General features: G+C 36.8%; 1 protein-coding gene across 1 annotated transcript in view; it reads right to left on the minus strand.

The window, feature by feature from the left end:
- LOC140170988 (scavenger receptor cysteine-rich domain superfamily protein-like) overlaps positions 1 to 1,661 on the minus strand; it is a 39,910-nt gene extending 38,249 nt beyond the window's left edge. Inside the window, exon 1 of the mRNA XM_072194176.1 lies at positions 1,547 to 1,661. Within this exon, the coding sequence (XP_072050277.1) occupies positions 1,547 to 1,661 (115 nt within the window). The remainder of the gene's footprint in view (positions 1 to 1,546) is intronic.
- Between the last annotated feature and the right edge of the window lie 20,188 nt (positions 1,662 to 21,849).

The raw sequence follows: 21,849 nt of genomic DNA on the forward strand, positions 1-21,849 counted from the left end.
ACTTTCGCACTAAGCTTAAGGGGCATTCGGTGTTAGCAAAATGTAAAAAATAAGGGTCATTGGGTGAGAGCATGATTTTTGGCATTCGGTGAGAACAAAATGTAAAAAATATGGGGTCATTGGGTGAGAACATGACCTTTTTGTTAATGGGATCTTTGGGTGAGAGCCGAAACAGCGCCACAGAAACCTTGAAAATTGAATTTCTAGTTCTAAATGGCTTCAAATTTCGTTGGTTTTTTTTTCAAAATAAGTAACAAAATCAGTGATAAATGAAAGTTGCTGTTCAAATTGAACTTGTAAGTGTCTTTGGGTGACAGATCGAAAAATAAGGGGTCTTCGGGTGACAGAGCATGTGTTCGTAAAAAATATGGGGTCTTTGGGTGACAGCGATATTGAAAAAGGGGGTCTTGACAGCCATACATACGCGTCACCTCCAAAGTTGGAGTGCCCCCCCGGGCATTTAACTTTCTGTCTTCCTGGGTCTGGTGCCTCAGTAGCACCATTTCTAGGTATCTATTCTGTAACCAGTTTGGTCCATCGTATGTTCTAGCTATGTGACCAGCCCCAAACCACTACTTTTGTTTCACAGTCTTGATGACACCGCTGAAATCTGTCATGCTTCTGATCCACTCATTTGTTTTCATGTCTCTTTTTGTGATTCCAAGAATGCTCCTTTTCATACTGTGTTAAGCGCTCTATTCTCTGAGTCATGGCCCAAGTTTCTGCAACCATATGCCATGGCTGGAAGGACACACTGGTTGTAGACTTTATTTTTTTAAATTCATAATGGCATGTTGCTCTGCATCAGGTCATTCAATATTTCAAAATATTTGAACATTTAATAAAATCCCGCAAATCTTGCTCTGCATCACGTCATTCAATATTTCAAAATATTTGAACATTTAATAAAATCCCGCAAATCTAGGTAAAGTAATTACGAGGCCTATAATAATAGCAATATAAAAGAATAGTGCTGCGTGATACAAATGTATTATACCCTTATAATCCTGATTTTTAATTTGTTTTAAACGATGCTTTTAATGCAAATTCACCGTGATCTTTTCAGCCATAAACCCGCTTAGTGAAGATTAAACCGAAATATACAGTACTAAACCAATATAGTTATCGATTGTCCAATGCAAATTTCTTACCACGTGATAATATTAATCCAATGAGCGAATGAATTGTCCCCTACGGTCGACTAATTCAATCGATAATGACGCTATTGACATGTACGGGCGGAGCTTCACTGACTGAGTTTTGGGGTATTTTTCACTGGTTTGCTATCATTTACTTATCAAGGCGGTCCCACGTTATTATAAGGACTATGCTAATAATTTAAAGATTGACATGTAGAGAATAAACCATACTTGATTGACAGAAAGTACTAAATTTGTACCTATTACAGTTTCGTGGCACCCCTGTACAAGTGCGCGTCAAACAAAGAACAACAATAGTAATGTCGAAACTACACCATTAAATATCCAAAGCTAACGTTAGCGTTTCCGTCTAATGGACTTGCGACTTTACGCTCATTTATACTTACCAAATACATTTGGAGCTACATATGTACAACTGGCATATTTAGTAGCGGTGATGGTAAGCAGCAGCACTTCAAGGGTGAAAATCACCAGAAATCTTCGCAGTATGTGTCCCGTCATGATTGCGTACGTACCTGTGCAGAAGTAAAATTACATGTATAATAATACTAGAATAGTATCGTATAATTATATTGGTTAAAGATGCTGTGTTATTAACACCTGTTTAAATGTGTCATTCTTTTGTTCGAATAAACGTGTAAATGAGGATTGTTCAATGGGTTACGCGATAATGATATACAAGAGATTTAAAAAGCGCCTCATTAACAAATCTTAAAGCCATGTACAATCTATACAATTGACCAAAAGGAAAAACAGCTGGTTGCAGCACATTTGCAGCAGATTCACTTTGCCCTCCCCCATCCCCGCGTAAAACAATTTCTGATGCCGCCACTGAAAGGAGTTCGAGGAAAAGCTACAGAGAGCAATACGATAACGAGAAAATGCTTGCGTATAATCCCCGCAGCTGAAAAAACACGACATCATAGATGAACAAACTATAAAATACATTTCATGTACATCAACAAAGTCTTTTAAAGTCTTTTTAACATGCAGAGAGATGTTATTTATTTCGAATGTGTGTCGAATTCTTTGACGCTTCTGCTGAAAACGATCTAATATACATGTACATGAATGTTGCTGTAAAAACCAGAACACATATTTTGTTAAATATTAGAATCAAAGAAAAGTTCAAAATTATTCAACAATACTCACATTTTTTTGTCCGAATAATTTCAGAGTAACTCTGTCATCAGCGATATTTGAAGGAGTATTTTGCGATTCTAGCACCCTCTTTGTATGGTATGTTCCAGTAGATATCCACGAAAAATGTTTTTTTTCCTTCAAAATTCCAGTTGATTTCGATTTTGCGTTTGCGTAACATAAATAAATATTTGACGATATTTTATGATAATCTGCAATACATATTTTCCACACAGACATGTAGTCAGATGTTTCCGATGATATAAAAATCTCAATATTTTTGTGTGAGTCCTGAGTGGGGGTTGTGGCTGTGGATCACATAATGCCCCTTTGACCATGTGTCTACTAATGCGGCCCATATACGTTCAATCTTATTGATCAATATCAAAGACCCTAGATACAAAAGTGGGTACAAAATCTACCATTGAACACGCACAATGGTAGATTTTGCATCCACTCTTGCATCTAGGGTCCCCAATATCGATCAATATTTTGATCGTGTATGGGCCGCATTAGAGTGTGTCGTGTAGTGGCTATTGGCACTTCTATTTCCGAATTGCTCACGCAATGAGCTTTAGAGATGATGTGTGCGTAAGTAATAATCTTTTACTGATAATGATGCCTCTGGTGGCGTAGATTAATGAGTTTCATTATTATTAATTGCAATTATTACAGTCCACTTGCGATATCTCATTGAAGGCCACTTTGGCACTAATGAGGATATTAACATGTATAACAACCGGGTTTGTACCGTAAGTCTTTAACATTTGACCCCAGGGGGTCATTCAAACTTTCTGAGTACGTACCTCTTTTAAGAGCCATATTTTAAGCTCCTCCAATGTTAAATAATTAGTATATTGCAAGTGTATTTCAGCTGTGATGAATGCCAATTGCTTCCGAAGTTTAGGAAATACCACTAGTCGCACAGTGTCATCGCCCCGATATCTTCATGGTAGAAATCGCCATGGTAGGTTGACTCCACAGCCACGCATGGCCATTTTATTCCACCTTTAATATGAGACGCAGTTGCCAAGTGACCTGACTAAGGCTACTGACAATAGCCGGGGTAATTGATTTATCGATGTGTGAGTAAGCTTGTATACGACATTGCGGTCAATGGTCATACCGATTACTGCCTCCACTGGAGTAGTGAATGCAGCAATAGCCTGCGCGTTGTAGTCCATAAAGGACCAACGCAATATAAAATTAGACTTTTGGTCAGATTTTGAATTCAAGACTCACGGCCTTTTCTCAAAGCGCAAACTAACGACTATCATATCTGTTCAACACGTATTTTCAAGTAATATGAGACCAGATCTGGTTTCTTGAGACGAAATCATTTACGGGAGATATTCATAATTTTCCACCCCGGTATCCGAAGATTTTCGTCTGATATCAAAATCGTGCATAGCAATTCACGTGTATCGATCCCGGGTATTTATTTTAGTATCTCTGCTGCACCAATTAGCCAGGCGATGTCGGTGTGAGTTCTCATTCACGCGCGGATGGGAAATAGTGTTCACTTTATGTTTGATACGGTTTCTAGACTGAAATTTTGCGTAGAACGCGCTCCCGTAGTCCACTTTAATTAAATATGTGCCCAAAGTGCTTTTTCCGGGGGTGCCCCTACAATGGGGGTCAAAATTACTAAAAATGTATTCTAAGGCCAATGGTGGTGATTTTGGTGTCTAAATATATGTTTATGGACATGAGAAAGTCATTTAGACAGTTTACGAAATCCAAAATGGCTTCCTTATGTTCCAAAATTCAAAATGGCGGCCAAAATGGTGAATTTTAGCCAAATTTATTTGAACGGCTTTTTCAGGCCGATGGTGGTGATTTGAGTGTCTATGAATATGTCTGTGGACATGAAAAAGTTATTTACATAGTTTATCAAAATCCAAAATGGCTGCCTTATACAAAAAAAATTGAAAATGGCCGCCAAAATGCCGAAAATTATTCTAACTTATTTGAACGGCGCTGTCGGCCGATGGTCGTGATTTGGGTGTTGGTATATGTTTGCAGACATGAAACAGTCATTTATATTGTTTATAAAAATCCAAAATGGCGGTCAAAACGTCGAATATTAGTCTATATGATTTGAACGGCATTCTCAGGCCGATGGTGTTGATTTTGGTGTCCAGTCATATGTTTGGGGACATGACAAAGTCATTCAGCTAGTTTACAAAATCCAAAAAAGTTGCCCTATTGTCCAAAATTCAAAATGGCGGCTAAAATAGTGAATTTTAGTAAAAATTACTTGAAAGATATTCTTAGGCCGATGGTAGCGATATTGATGTCTAGGTATATGTTTGTGACATATAGGCCCCTATAGTGTACATGACCAAGTCATTTAGATGATAAAATCTTAAATGGCTGCCCTATGCTAAAAAATTCAAGTGGTGTTCAAAATTGCAAATTTTATAATGATTTTACATAATTATCATAATAATAGCCCCAGCTCTAGGGACTTAATTTTTGTTTTAAATCTACACTCATAGAAATGACTTGTTCGCCTTGTTGGCGCAATTCAGAAGGAGTAAGTTTGGAAAACTCAAATATAGTGTAAAAGTTGCCAAAACAAAATTCATTTTATCCGAACTTAAAAAATGCTGAAAAAGCTCAAAAAGTTCCGTCAACTAATCAACTTTTTGGCATTACTTAAAAAGTTGATGTAAGTCGTTGCGTCAACTTTTTAAGTAATGCCAACTTCTGAATTCAAGTTCAGGGAACAATAAACAAGGTTCAAAGAACCAATTAGTTGAGTTATTGTAACTCAACATGTAAGTTGATGTAACTCATTCATATTAAGTTACTGGTACTTATTGTTTTGAGTTATTCCAATTTGGTACTTTGTTACTTAATTCACGTAATTGGATCATTTTCTGCACAATTAGCAGTATTCAAATATTTATTTTTATAATCAGTGCAACATTTTGTATACTATAGCACACCACTTTATAATTATTCTAACCTAGTTTCATTTTCTGAGTTGTAACAACTCAATAAAGTAAGTGCAAATGAGTGCGAACAACATAATGATATCGAGTCAGCGTTACTCAAAATTGTACGCGTTGGCATTACTCGGAAAGTTGACGCAACGTCTTACATCAACTTACTGAGTAATGCCAACGAACAATTTCTATGAGTGCATAGGCGGCGGTAGCGGGGGACGGAGGACACGCCCCCTAATTTATTCCTTTGGACACCTTCCCCACTCCTCGTTTTCTTTTCTTAGGTGTAAGCCGTAAGGTCCATCAGGCGCATCGTAGCTAGAGATGTAGGTCCCTGCAAAGCCAGCTGATGGTGTCTTCATTAAGTTCTTTAAAAAGTCCAGAGGCATCATGTGGGTGTAGATGGGACAGATATCAACTTGAATTTCACCTTATTCGCAGTTGGGGGATGACGCTGCGCCAATCTTTTGTAAATGTGCTTGGTGCGTCCGACTCCAGTTCTCGTCCTATTTAAATTTACACAAGCCTTCCGTGAAAGGTCCCAACCACGTGGATTAGAAGCCGTCTCAGTGTTGAATGCCTTCAGGTTGGTGGATAAGTCTCCCATTCCTTATCCCAGTATTCTGCTATCCAGGAGGAGTGGTTGGAAGGAGGTGGCAGTGGCAAAGTGTTTTCTAAGAAGACGCTGGTCTACAAGGACGGTGGGTGAGGAGTCTGAGGACACAAGGCTATCTTCCTGGTCACGCTTCTGGGCTAGCTTCAGGGTCTGCAGATCTCTTCTCAACTTTGCTGGCGGGATGCCAGACGGAACGTAGAGTTTTTTGACAGGTGTGGCAGTGAGTGCACCACCGATGAGTCTCATGGCATCGTTGAGGACAACATCGACCTTGTCAATGTGTGCGTTGTGGCTCTATACAGGTGTTGCATACTCAGCAGTAGAGTTCGTAAGTGCGTGGGTGCTCCCAAACCATTGCCAGCCAGTTTCGTGAGGAGGTTCACTCAAACATTGGTCTTGGTAGCAACGTTCTTCACATGGTGAGAGAAGGTGAGGCTACGGTCAAATGTGATATAAGGTACTTCGGCATTGGGTCGAAGTGCAGTTTAGTACCGTTGAGTGAGATGTTGAGTTCACGATTGGTACATCTGTTCGCCAGCAGAAAAACTGAGCAGACGGGCTTTGGTATGCTGAGCTTGAGGTGCCATCGATGGAATTAGCTGGCCAGCATGCTGAGATCCTTCTCAAGGATTGGCTCAATATCATAAAAAGAGCGATGGGCTATTCCGAGTGCTGAGTCGCCGCCGTAAGAGTACTGCTGGCATTCTCCTTTGGGCATGTCGGAGACATAGATGTTGAACAGTATGGGTGTGAGTTTGGAACCTTGTGGCATGCCATTGTTAGATGTTGAACAGTATGGGTGCGAGTACGGAACTTTGTGGCATGCCATTTAGGAGCATTCTCTAACTGCTGCGCTGTTTCAAGAGATATCGGTCAGTAGCTCTTGGGATAGTCTGCACGTTTTTTAGGCTTCAAGATAGCAATCACTTTGGCAGTCTTCCATCTAGATGGTGTAGCTTCAGGACTCAAGAAACTTGGTATGGACATTATCATTTCCAGGTGCCTTACTGGTCTTCAGTGATTTGACAGCTACTTCAAGCTACTTGGGAAGTGAAGGCTTCAGACATAGGGCTGGACTGTCGTGTAGACTGAAACTTCTTTATATCCGCATTCACGGAGTAAGTGTGGGTTTTAGACTCAACTGTTTTATCTTGCCACTTTCCGTTGTTAACTAAGATTAAGACTATTTAGGTCGCTGTAATTGTTTTGATGTACTGCTACGGCCAGTGAGCTTGTTAATGGTGGACCATGTCTTGCGGCTGGAGTGGGTGAAGAATCTATTTTCATTAATGTAGACGCATGTAGGTCTGGGGAAACACATCGCACTCTTTGTCTAAACGTGGTACAGGGTGTATCAAAAAGATTTCTTGTCTAATAAAATGCCAGGTTTTTCCAAATTTAATTTATAGTTGTATAACCTTTTATAACATAAATCTACAGATAAGGTAGCTAAATGCTGCATTTTGATGTGGCAGTCCTGGATATTGATGTGTATCAATCATTTTGTTACACCCTGTATGTACTGGGTTTCTCCTACCCCAAGGGATTTAATCAACAAAGTCAAGGGACTTTATCGATATGCTTGAGGGAACTGCATACGACCACAACACGTTTCAATAAATAGCCTTATTGTGATGTGGTCCCAGCAAACACAAAAACGTTTTAAAAACGTTTTAAATATATTTTTGCTTTTGGTTGAGGTAAAAACGTTTTAATAACATTAAAATGTCGGGTTATATAAAGGTCATGATAACGTTTTAAAACGTTTTGTATGAAAACACATTACAACAATACTTTTAAATGTTTTCAAAAAATGTTATTGTAAACTATTTTTGCAAACATTTTTGCCAAATTTTGCGTCAATACAATACTTAAATAACATTATGTTATAATATTTGAACGCAGTAAACACAGAAATGTTTTTAAACTATTTTTTTCAAAACCTTTTAATAACATTTAAATGTCGGGTTATATAAAGGTCATGAAAACGTTTTTAAAACGTTATTGTCGGGTTATATGAAGGTCATGAAAACGTTTTTAAAACGTTATTGAAAATATTTTGGGCAAACATTTTTCAACCCCAAAATAACATTCTGTTTAGAATGTTTTGTATCAAGTTTTCAAAAATGTTTTTGGAATGTTATTAAAACGTTTTTATACCATTTATGTCGGGTTATATAAAGGTCATGAAAACGTTTTTAAAACGTTTTTGCAAATATGTTGGGCAAAATTTTTTCGCAAAATCATTTTTGAACCCCAAAATAACATTCTGTTTAGAATGTATTTTGTTTCAAGTTTTCAAAAATGTTATATAACCCGACATTTAAACGTTTTTAAACGTCAAACATCCTGTGTTTGCTGGTCAGTAGATTATCAAAAAACTTTTTTAATGTTATGATAACGTTGTATCCCCTTAATATACCCTTTACATAATCCGACATTTAAACGTTTTCTGACAACCTTTTATAACCTCTTGCGAATGATGTCGAAAACGTTTTGTGTTTGCTGGGTCCATACGCGGAACGTGGACGTTTCAATATTTATTGACTGTATGAAGTCAACCAACAATGTTGGGTTCGGCATTCAGGACTCTTGCGGCCAAAATCAAAATCTGGTATACTCTGGAGGGCATTTACATGTTTTTTAACTGTGAACTATGTAATAACGAAAAGTTAGCTTCATTTGATTTTAGAACAGGTTTAACATGCCCCTTTAAATTGGTTGTTAATAATATTATTATTAACAAAAAAAATCAATATTTCTGTAGATTAAGGACCACTAGGAGGACAAGATGTCCCATGGGGGAATCTGTCCCTCCTCCTTGGTGGCTACTACCACTGCACCCCTGCCCACTTCCAATGCCCTAACTTTCCTCTTCCCTACCCTAATTCTTGATAGGCGCAACATATGACAATCATGTTCTATCTCAAATATATGCACCTGGAAGTATGCTACACTGCTATCTCCAATAAAAACGGACCATTTATACGGGAACTTAATGTACGATCTTTTTAAATTTTTAGATTTTTCTTTTTTTCTTCCAAAATGATAATATGCAATCATTATGAAAGTTCCCAATACATTTGGACGCGAAAAACATTGGGAATTTGCAAAGAAACAACATCATAAAACTTCACCTCTATCACTCGAAACATCTCGTGTTGAGTGCGGCCTCAGAGTTAGTCTCCTACGCGGCCAGTTTGGTTACGCTCCCTCCACGTGTGGAAGCGACAAATGATGCACAAATGAAGCGACAAATGATGCACACAAAAATGTACGCAATTCGTCTTTTTCTGTTATTTCTTGCAAATTTTGCAATTGATTGAGCATTTCCTGTAATCAACCTGAAACGACGACAGCTGGCATCTAAAGTACTAGTATATTGGCGCTGTGGAACATCAGTGCGCCACGCGAACACGACGGCGACGACAACGACTCAATACGGACAACAAATAACAACATGCGTTCAACCTGTTTTCAAATTTTACTCCGGTTACAAATACCAAGTGATTGACATCGGGTGAAATTTGTTTAACTCAAAAAATCAATTGACTCGGAATTGAGTTGATTGTGGATGTGATGTGTTAATTCCAGCTGTGCAGTATTTGAAAAATGCTATGCTTTGGAGGAATTTTAATCGTATCAAGGAACATGCATATTGTTGAAACAGTTTAAGGTAAGATTTGAATATTGATATTTTGCCTAGACTTGTAAAACCGTAAAACATCGTCTACAATCATATAGAGTGCTCCCGATGAAAGCTTAATTAATCCAAGCGCCATTATGGAGTTTGCACAAATAAATTACAGATCCCGGCATATACAAACAAGTAATATTGTAAGACTAATCTATTGTATTGGCATGTTAACGCTTATTTCGTATTAATTTAGCTTTCATCAAAAATAATATATATGCTTGTAGACGAGGTTTTACGGTAGTTAAAAAGAATGAAAAAAAGTCGAAAAGAGATGAGTTGAGCTGAGAAGAGAAGAGATTAAATAAGATGAAAATGAAATAATACGATAGGAGAAGAGAGGAGAGATAACATGGATAAGGGGAGGGGAGGAGAAAAGAGGAGATAGGGGAGGGGAGGAGATGAGAGGAAAGGAGAGGGCAGGAAAGAAGAGGAGAGGCGATGAGATGAAATGAAGTTATGTCGATGCAATGAGATGAGAAGAGATAAAATGAGGGATAAAATCATATAAAATGAACTATCTAACCTATATTCCTCATTTAAAGCAAAAGACCTTCGCTTTTAACCTCACGGTCATTTGCACTTTATGATTACCACTGTGACCTGTAATTCAAAGGAAAAGTATTTAGTGATTATTTGTTACAAGCTGGCAACTGGCATATTGCATTTCATTTTATCTCCGATTAATGCGCTGTGTGCTAGCCATGCTATATACTTTAACTCGCGACAAGTTAAAAAAAAAAGATCAAAATTAAAATATTTCAGAATTGTAAATTTTCATTCCCATATTTGGAATCAGCATGCAAAATGCATTAAAATGAGTACAAACAAGCCTAGGATTGGTTCAGTGGTTCTTTGGATAGCTCTTGATATTTTCAAAAAAATCTCAAAACGTTGACTTTTTTATGTTGACGCCTATGGCTAGCATGCAGAGCTTTAAACATAAAGTCCAGGATTTGAAATATTTTCTCAAAATATCAAGAGCTATCTTAAGTACCACTGAACCAATACTAGGCTTGTTTGTACTCAATTTAATGGCATTTTTCATGCTGCTATCAAATAATTATGAATTATGATCATTTTTTTAATTCAAAAAATTTGAAACTTGTCGTCTGCGTTCGACACCCACGTGGAGTTAACATAAAATACTGATTACATTTTTTTCAATATTATTTTGTCTTTTTGATTGTGTTTGACTTATGTTAATCCCATTAAATACTGTGATATCATTTATTGCCATAAAACCATTACATTTTCCAAAGAATCTTCGAATTTTTTCTATTTTCCGCAAAATGTTACTTTCACTGTCAGGTTTTAATTATGCAAAACAAATTACACCTTCACATAATTATGCAAAATTTATCGGGGTGTAGTATAGCCTATATACCACCTTAAATCATTTCAGGAAACAAGTATTATGATCGTTTTCAAAACATATACTTGCCTGATGTAAGCTATGATGTAAGACTGAGCTGAAACTACTGTGAGATATTATTTCATTTTTTGCCAACTTTAATCAGGATTAGCTCCGGCTAATCAAGCACATAACCCGAAGCTACAAATGCTATTTCTAGACATAAACACTAAAATGATTATTTGTCTGGTATTTAACCGTCACCGTAAATCTAAATTCATCATGGTCATAGTCAAGTGGCCAGAAATTTATTGATCATTGACCAATTTGATCTCGTAATACTTCTACAAAGCAAATAAAAGATCCATTGTTTTGGCTAAAAAGTACAAAACACTATTTGAGTGTTTCACACGGTTGTTTGATAAGATTATCTATCACACTAATAAACTGTATATACACATATATTTTTGTAGCAATTGTTACATAGATTTTCGTTTTTATATCCAATTATTCATCTTTTCTGCTTTTTTGTTGTAATTTTAATTCTATAAACTGTGCGTTTCTGTGCAAATTGAGGGCGCTATTTACATATATTTTTAATCTAATTATCCAAATAATATGAGATCTACCTTTACATATTATGATATTTTTTTTAATTCCCCTGTCATTTGTTAATCTGTTTGCTGATGTTCCAATACCATTTTACAAGTGTCTACCCCTGTAAAGATGCAAACAAGATTTTAGATAAATAGCGCCATCATTGTTCAACTTTTCTATAAAATGATCCAGTTTTACATGCCATCAAACAACCGTGGAATTTAGGGGGCACAACAATTTACAGACTTCTGCTTCTTCAGTTGTGTCTCCTCCATTGTTTTTTATCATGTTTTGTTATTTGTATGTTTAAATTTTGATAGAAAAATAATATGATTGATTCGATTTGATTTTAGCTTATGCGAATTGTAAAATATAAAATCCAGTCGTTATTGAGGTAGCGTGTGGGGAGAGTGAGGTTGGGGTTTGGGGTCGTGGGTAGGAATGTATTGACGCATGATATATTATTATGTTAACGGATGATTTGGCCTGAAAATAGAATACCTACATGGTGACTGGATTCATACGCTTTAGGGACCGTTCACAAACACTTGTGGGGGGCTGGTGCAAACAAATTTCATCGCGAAATTTTTGCCCCCCTTTTGCATCAGGCCCCTCCCCAACAAGTGGATGTGAACGGTCCCTTATAGTGACTATATGTGTACAGAGTACTTAGCATACAAGTTGGGACTGACAATACTGCCAATAAATCTAGACTTAGTTAGGATATATCATAAATATGTGGGTCTAATAATACTTTCATCTTCTATCAATTACCACATTGTAAAAAATAATAAGGCAAGTATAAGATCTTGCAAAAAGCAAGATCTCAAGGTTTTATTATATTGCTAAAATATGACCAAATGTTCATTGAATAATTTAAAGAAACAAAAACAAAAAAAGTCATAATTTAAACAAATAATTTTAATGTGTTAGGGGCTGTCATTTTCTTCGGAAGGGGCTCCTTAATATACGGGGAGGAGGTCGCATATTTTTTTCGCTCCAAAATAGAGGAAGTAGTAGAGGTGGCTATTGTTTTTTTTAAACGTAACTAAAGTGTATGTAGCTAGCTTGGATGAAAAGCCGACCATCATAATTATGAAAATTGTGACCTTTTGTATTGAAGAAATACATGACGTTTCCCAAAAGACATACATTTTCATCAGGTTCTCGAAAACAATTTGGTATCAATTAGTTTAATTCGCGTTAGGGGAATAAGCGCGGTTTTCATGGTTTTCGGAGTTTTTTCTCGCTACATCCTCATATTTATCATTCTCCTATCAATTTCAAACAACGTGGTTAGCACTAATTAGCAATGCGGGTAGTCCTTATCAGCGCTAATTACGCCTTAATTAGGGCTAATAGTTCTGCACTAATTCGTCGGCCGCATCACATATTGAGTTATTTGACATTATTAAAATTTTTGAGAAAATTGGTACATTTGTTTGTTACGTTCTCCTCTATACGAGCGTATATTCACCAAAAACCAAAGTGGCTTCATTAGTGTTATTAATTGATTTAATTATGTCGTATTTGCAAAACCTTGACATGTCTGTATCACATAATGACGTATTTGCCGATCACCTATACTGCTCAAGCCCAATATGTCGTATCTGCAATTTGAAGAATTTGCCGTTTCACATACTGACGTACTTGCCCGTCATATCTGCGCGGCTTTGTCATTGTACGGTAAAATTGCTGTTTTGTCCTTTTCACATAGTGAGGTATTTGTGCAACTGTTTTCCATAGTGACGTATTTGCACGGCGTATTTGTCATTTGAACGGCGAAACTGTCATTAGTCCTTTTCACGTATTGACGTATTTTATTTAATATTAGAGAGTTTGCGATGTTCCAAACGCAGCACGTGGAACGTACGTTTTCACGTACGTTTTTACGTACGTTAATACGGTGTTAAATATTGCTAGTCTCGATTTCGAACTGGATTGTGCTCATTCGCCACGAAGGAGAACAATTCAGCTAGAATAAAGACTATGATATTTGATCTAATCTAATCTAGGTCGATAGAGGGCATAGTGATTGAAAACATAACAGTAAGCTGAGTCTCTACCTAATTCAAACAGGCCGCTTTTGAATTTGACTAAAATTTTGACTTGACATGCTGATTAAACTTAATTGTTTTCTTGTGCTCCCCAAATATATATTATAGTTGCCCCAAAACATATCTTTTGGTAGATTAAAGATGACTACATCCATACATCATGAAATACTTTCAAAATGAGACTTTTTCGTCCTGATTGGGCGCATTGCATGGACTTAGACATGAGGTAAAATCAGCATATTTCAACGTTGCATCTGCGTTTTATTCTACGTTGGAATCCAAAATGGGAAATCGCAATGTCATTTTTTGTATGCAAAGTATCACACACATTTCTGCGTATGAATATTGCGTTAAATTTAGTTAATTTTTAACACATCGCTGTACCTTTATTATAATGATTTGTTACAAACAAAAAGGATCATAATAATAATTAGACTTTCCTTCGTATGTTCATTATCTTTGACTGACTTTAACATATTGTGAAATGGACACATTTTGTGCATTTTCAACGATGTATCTACGTCGATTTCGCACGTGGAATATCTTCAAAAACAGCTAAATACGTGACCTCGCTTCGATACAGGAGAGTGGTTTTGAATAGATCAGCGTACGTCCGATGTCTACGTTTGGAAATCGCAATGTCTCTATTGCTTTTTTGCAGGAGAAATTATAGTTTATTTGCATTAATTTTAACCAGGTTTTAATCGACAGCAATGTTTTAATCAAGATTATGCAGCAAATGAAAATCGCTAAATTTTCAAATTCAATTTTCTCGAAATACGTATTTTGCAAATACGTCAGTATGTGAAACGGCCGCCGAATTATCGCTAATTGTCCTATTTAGCGCGCTAGCGATTATTTCCAGTTGTGACAATTAGTGAGCGCTAATTGCGCTCTAGTGTTTCAAACATTGTGGCTCTCGAAAAACATGGTGACAATTAGCTTAATTAGCGTCAGCGTAATTAGCACAGTTTCAGACTTCTTTATTGTTGCAAACATCCTCGTACTTTTCATTCTCCCATAAATTTTCTTGGTTTCAAACAACGCGAGTCTCAAAAAAATCCAGTGTTATAAATCGATAAGTAAAATAAACCCCATTAATACCCATTGGCAAGTACCACTCTTCACCAACACCTCGGTCAGCGATTCCTTAAAGATCATTAGAAAGCACCTAGAGGAAGACAACACAGTAAAAGAACGGACTAAGCTATCTATAGATGACATCGTGGAAGTTCTTGGTTCGCACTTACCACCACTTATTTTTCTTTCCAGGGCCAAATATACCAGCAACGTTTTGGCACAGCTGGTTCGCCGGTCAGCCCGATTGTCGCGAACTTGGATTTGGAGTGACTTAAACAAGAAGCGCTCGTCACAGACCCCTCCCCTCCACATAAAACATATGTTATGGTCCCCTGAACCCTTAACTGAGCATCTAAATCAAATCGACAAAACCGGAAACATTAAATTCACCTACGAAACGGAAGAAAACTACTAAATTCCTTTCTTGGATACGGTTATGTAAATGGTCAAATTCTTAGTATTAGAAAAAAACACAAATATAAACGTTTGCCAGTTAAATGTTCAACATTAGAGAGATTGCGAAATTTACGTGAAACGTGACACGGGAACGCCAACGGCAAGCTACATTAGTCGAAAATCGGTTATTATGCCCTCCAGAGGGTGAAATCTATTGTGAATTGGTCAATCGTGGAATTACCGTAAGGCGATTACGTTGTGGTTGGTAGCAAAAAATGACGTTCCAAAATGACAAAAAAACGCATTATAAAATGCAGAAAAATGTTATGTTTATTATGTTATGAAGCGAATCAAAGTATCCTAATAGAACAAGTAGAGTCCGACATGTAATAAAATCCATTTTGGGGGTTAAAATTTGATCTCGTATAGACAAGAAGAAGTGAACAAATTTCGATTTTTTTCGACGCGAATTCGAACAGGCAGATTGCCTATTCATTTGTGTGTGGAAAATACCGTCCAAAAACCATCTTGCGAAGAGGCGTTTTAGGCAAGATTGTGTCGTGTTACGGCATAAATGCGGTATAATTGTCTGTTTGGGACGGGGAACAGAAGTTCGTGAAACGCTATTTTTCGCCTTGCTTTTTCGTTGTGTATTAAACAGCTGTCAAAGTGTTTTGCTTATGGATACTATTCAGCAAACTCCAAAATGTTTTTAAAACATGATAATGCATGTGTTTTTGGTTTTGGTTAAAACATTTTTTATAACATATCGATGTATGTTTATATAAGAATCATGAAAACTCGTGTTATACTGAAAAAATAATACAACAACATTTTAAGCCAAAATTCGAAATGCTATAGTAAAATATCATTTGGCAAACATAATTAAGTGTCTATTGTGTTAGAACGTTTATCAGCAAGTTTTGAACAAAATTTTTTTTGAATGTTATTAAAACTTTTAATACCCTTGACCCTCACATAACCTTTAACCCGACATTTAACGTTTTCTGTAATATATTTGTGTTTGCTGGGTAGTAATCGAACTAGGCATATTAGAATATATATTTTCATTTTACTTTAGAAAGTAAACAGGGTATTATTTATATGATAATGGAGTTTGTTTCTTGTTATTCGAATAATATACACCAAGACTTCCTATGCATCCAACACCAAACTCTGTTTAGATTATTTAGACAAATAGCATACACGTGTGAACATAGGCCTATACGCCGTAGAAGTGACGTAGTTAATCGGATTGTCAAAGAAAGCCTGATCACTCGCACCTGTAAGATAAGTATCTTTGAAAAGAGCGTTATTGTATTCAAACCATGTTTGCTGACATACACAGGTGATTAGTGCAATCTGCTTGTAGTGCAGAGCGATCTATTCAAAAATTGTATTCATCTATTGCTATGGTAGTTAATCCGATTATGACGTCACTTCTACGGCGTATAGGCCTACTCATTTTCCAATAGCCCGCAAAACTCAAATATCGCTAATCTGGACTGAATGCTTAGAGCATTATAGATACCATGGAGCTATTAAGAATGGAGAGGCAATAGATTATGTAACGCATTGTACACTTGTGCCGATTTGAAATCTGACAAGCTATTCATCGAAAGGTACCTTTTGTTTGGGACAAAGGGCTTCCACCATTAAATCGGTAAGCTGACCCGACAGTGTATTAACGCTTTACCTAGCAGACTACTGTCAATAAATGATCAAACGAAAGTCGCGTGAAAGCGCTTACTATAACGAAAAGTACCCTTTGTTGTCATACCACTCAAGGGTGTAATTGAGTAGCCGTAAGCTCAAAAGACACACATTAGCCGCTGATGCAGTTCGTTGTCACCCCACTGACTGTAGGTGCTTCACTTAAATAAATTGAATGCGCTTGCTGAATGATTACACAACAAGGTTGCCGGATGCCATGTCTGCATGTCTATTACTGTATAATGGTAATAGCTACGTATACATGTTACATAATAAGTATACCGGTATAGGCCTATATAAAAGTTGTTTCACAAATTAACATTTTATTTTATTTTAAGAAGGAGAATGTCATAAACAGTGGCGTACTGAAGGAGGGGGCAGCTCTTTTGTGAGAGGTCTTGGGAGGGGATGAGGGAGGAAGAGGTGGAGGAGGGGACATGAAGAATGAGAGGGGGGCTGGAGGAAGAGAGAAAGAGGGACAAAAAGTATGAGGGGATGGAGAAGGGAAGAGAGATAAGAAGAGGGAGTGATACTTTAGCAAGGAAAGAATAAGTACAGAGAAAGGAAAAGAAAGGAATGACAAATAAATGTAGGCCTTATAATAATTATTATAGAAACTAAACACAGCCCCCCACACACACATAGGCCTAACACTAACAGCACTATAGGCAGCCATTCGATGATGTCAATGCTTTTATGCGTTACGTATTTAAAACGCCCAGTCAGATGTATTTTACACCAGCCAAGCACAAGTCACCCAATTTTGAAAATTGGACGTTGAATGTACACTCTCATGAATATTGATTGGCAACATTTTCCAATATGTCAGCGCTCAAATCGGACACAATAGAACAATAGACCATTCAATGCGCTGATAGATACAGCCAGTCGTATTTGCATATCAATACCGAGGAAAGTAGTTCGATGAAAGAAGATGATCTTCTCTGGTTCGATGCACCCAAGGTGAATCAATGGGTGCTTCCTATAGAGGTTATCCGTGTTCTATAACCTGCATATCCTATCAACGACTGCTATACCTTGTTTAGGACTTTCAAAAGAAGTACCTGCATGTGCAACCATGACTGTTTTAAAATAGGCCGCCAAAGGCATGCAGGTAACTCTTTTAGCTGACGGCGCCATTAAACCCAAAGAAAGAAAGACATGCAGGTAACTCCGAGGTCATGCATTGAATTGTTTTGAATAAGGAATACTACGGGAATCAGCGCCTTTTGTTTGAAGTCACACATGAGTAAAGTGGATAACCTCTATTACCTTTAGATTATTTGTCTCAGCATAGCGCCATCATGATTGCAATTGCGTTTACACGTAGTCTTGGTTCAGACTCTATGCGGCTATCACGAACATACTAGGAACGACGAGCGTTAGGACCGACACAAACTGGCTGTGTAGGAGGCTAGTTTGGATGTGAACGGGACTATGACGTTCTACCGCAATATGCAGAAATCCGTAACCCGTATCGCGTTTGCAGTGAACGCCTCTCCGCAATCTCTCTATTGTGTTTCGTAACACCGTGCTCACCAACCCGAACAAAACGAAGTTGCCGTCGTACTATAGAGACATTGAAACAAATCAATTTGGATAAGAAAGAGTTTACATTATGGTGGTCATAATGTAGTGCATTTACGTAAAATGGTGGATTTATGGAGGCTGAATTTGAAGTTTTTGTTTTCTCTAATATTATCAAATTTATTGTGGTTTGAGGTGATATTTTCTAAACTTCGTCAGCACTTGGCATTCGTCTGACCTAAACTGAACTTGCAATATACCAATTTTTTAAACTAGGAGGAGCTTAAAATGTGGCTCTTAAAGGTGATACGTACTCAGAAAGTTTGAATGTTAACTCTGGAGTTATAGGCATAAAGATCAAGTGTCAAATTTCTGTCTCCACCATTGTCCACATGGCAGGGGTGAAAAAATTGCTCCGATTTTGATCAAAGTGGTCTTGAGCTATTCCACTTGGAACAACATTTTAAACAAAGAATAGCTTGCAATATCTCAGGTGTTTTGTGACCTGGGTAAATCAAAAAAATAGGTCAAAGTTTTTGACTTTTTTGCCCTGCTACCCAGTTAACAAAACACAGAAAGTGGATTTTACACAATTTAAAAAAAGAATCTAAATTCTTGTCAAAGCATGTGTCATAATGAATAATGTGGGGATGGCCATATTTAGCCCGTGCGGTTTATGCAGACTCCTTCCATACTATGTAGTCTTGGTACTTCATTAATAGTCCAAACATACTTAATGTTAAGTCTGAAGGTAATAAAAATGTTAAGTTAATTGGACAGACAGTAGTAGTCTCAAGAGAGAGCTACAGGGAGACCAGGTCGCCCAGAAAACCCAAGTTAGCGCCAAATAACAATACTGGGACACATTGAATTTTGAACTTTGAAAAGGTATTCATTTTTTATCTTGGAGTAGGTTGTTTGATATAGCAAACTTTTTATAAACTAAAATGTCTCTAGTTTCAAATTATTTTCCGCCTTTAATATCACATTGATCATATTGATCACTTGTATCATAATATTTCATTCGTTGAAAATTGTATAAAATTTAAAAGTTTTTGCCTAAATTTGTAAAGCATTATTCATTGTACTGATCATAACATTGTTTGCTTCTTATATTGATTTACTTTGATGCTTGTAGCCAATACTAGTATTGTTATTTTGTGTTTATGTATGCCATTGACTGTATATTCTTTGTGATATATGAAATAAAGCATGAATAAGTGAATGAATGAAAGAATGAATGAATGAATGAACGAACGACCGACCGAACGAACGAACGAATGAATGAATGAATGAATGAATGAACGAACGAACGAACGAACGAACGAACGAACGAATGAATGAATGAATGAATGAATGAATGAATGAATGAATGAATGTATGAATGAATGAATGAATGATATCTTGTGATAGAAAATATGAATAGGTCAGAATTTGGCCTCTAAAGTCGTGTTCACACGGTCGGACATAAGTGACTTATTACCGGTAATAAATCACTATTACCGGTATTAAGTCACTTGTTACCGGTAATATGTCACTTATGTCCGACCGTGTGAACACGACTTCAGAAATCAATCTTGATATTGATTATCTGAGACATTAAAATTAATATCAAAGCCATCGTGTAAGGTCTGAAACCAATTTCAGTTTTCTTAATCCCTTACATTTGCTTAGAGCGTAACATTTTCATGACATATGAAAAGGTTTGACTACAAAAACGATTCTTATAAATGCAACTACGCACAGTTTCCACCTCGATACACCTTGAGAATGAGCGAGTCTAGTCTCCACGCAGTCTGTGTCATACTACACTGTTGAGTGCATAGCATTTTAAGAGCTGTGTGAGATCTAGTGGAAAATAGACATCTGAAGTTGGTTTTTGCCAAAACCTCAAGTGTTGCTTTCATCCAATCATATTTTTTTATATATCGAACGAAAGCTAAAACTTCCCTCTAAAAACACTCTTTGTCATTAGTCAACACAATTCACATTTTATAGCAATATTACAATATTCTTTTAATTGTATGCCATTATATGAAAAGCATACTTATATTATCCATATACTAGCGTCATTAGAATGAGCAATGGCCAATTCTCTTTAAATTTTTAAATCTAGGGCAAAAAGTTACTGATTTTGCCTGTTTTGTCATACGGTTGTAAATTCAATGAACTATGACTTTGCTAAAGATCGCTTACAAATTGATATGTTCTAAATCTCTTATATATTTGATACGAGATATCGAGTTAACAATTATTTGAACTTTGTCGCAACATAACGTTTTGGTAAAAATAGAACTGCGAATCAAATATTTGAAAAACAATTTTAACATATTTCATATACACACAATGATAACAAAAAGTCAAGATTAATCAGTAGCAAAAGCACTTTTACTTGTTTCAGTTCGATGTAGCGCTTAACAATGTTTGACGGGTGTTTAGCTGATCAATGAAAATTACTAAAATATATTGACATTTCTGTCAAATTTGGTTTGACTAAGAAGTATAGAACTTATCATTATTATCATTATTATTACTTAGGAACAGAACACAATAGTGCATTAACTTACTTTGATTTCTCTTAATGGTTGGCGGATATAAATCTTCAGTTGATGCAGTTTACCATAAATTTGTGGCCCGTTCGTACAAAACCCGGATCATGTCGCAGCAGATTCTACTGGGTTGGTGGGTGATTCGGTTTAGTTTGGAGCGTTATCAATGTGCTCAATGGTAACAGATCGGTTCGGGGTGATACGGTGTGGACACCCGGCAACCGTCAAAACCTCCAGAGGGTTTTGATGCGGTTAGACAATGGGTATATTCTGCAGTGGAAACACGACGCGTCAAACCGTCAAAGTCGCGACGGTTTGACGGCTGAGTGGTGTAACCAAATGGTGTAACACTTCTTTAACAGAATGGTCGACTGCAGATCCGTCGGATAACGCTTTTTCAATGGTAAATGAACTTTGCTGCTTGGATGATGTAACGATGAGGTTAGCATTTATTCCGTACTAAAAAGCGTGTTCCGACGGATCTGCACTCGACCGGCCTCTTAATGTACATTTTTGTATGTATCCCATTGTGACCTTAAAACAGGTAAGGGTCAGAAAAAAATATTAGTACTTCCGGTGCACACCACAACCCTTATTTTAAGAATCAATAGAAACGTGCTGGTTGTTGTTAGATCAGATTGAGGGTTACCAGGTGATACTTGGTAACAATACAGGGTACTCAGTATCAACTCAATATAAACACGCAGTTGATAGCAATGCCTTTTAAAAGAAACACAACAAAAATTGGTAAAATCTTCGAAATTTAAGTCAATAGTATTGGTGCTTTAGTATATTATTACAAAAAGTTAATTGGTTTTTTTAAGAGGATTATTTAATCAGTATGTGCCTATTAACTTCAGTGCTGTATTTGGGGAGGAATTGCATTTTTGACATGAAATATCTTTCTAACACTTGACATATTGTATCATATCTTCATAAGTATAAAATAAATTTGATGTCATTTTAAAGCTTTCTAATAAAGCTACGGTACATCAACATCTCGAGAAGAAAC

The sequence above is a fragment of the Amphiura filiformis genome, chromosome 15, assembly GCF_039555335.1.
Source record: "Amphiura filiformis chromosome 15, Afil_fr2py, whole genome shotgun sequence".
NCBI classification, from domain to species: domain Eukaryota; kingdom Metazoa; phylum Echinodermata; class Ophiuroidea; order Amphilepidida; family Amphiuridae; genus Amphiura; species Amphiura filiformis.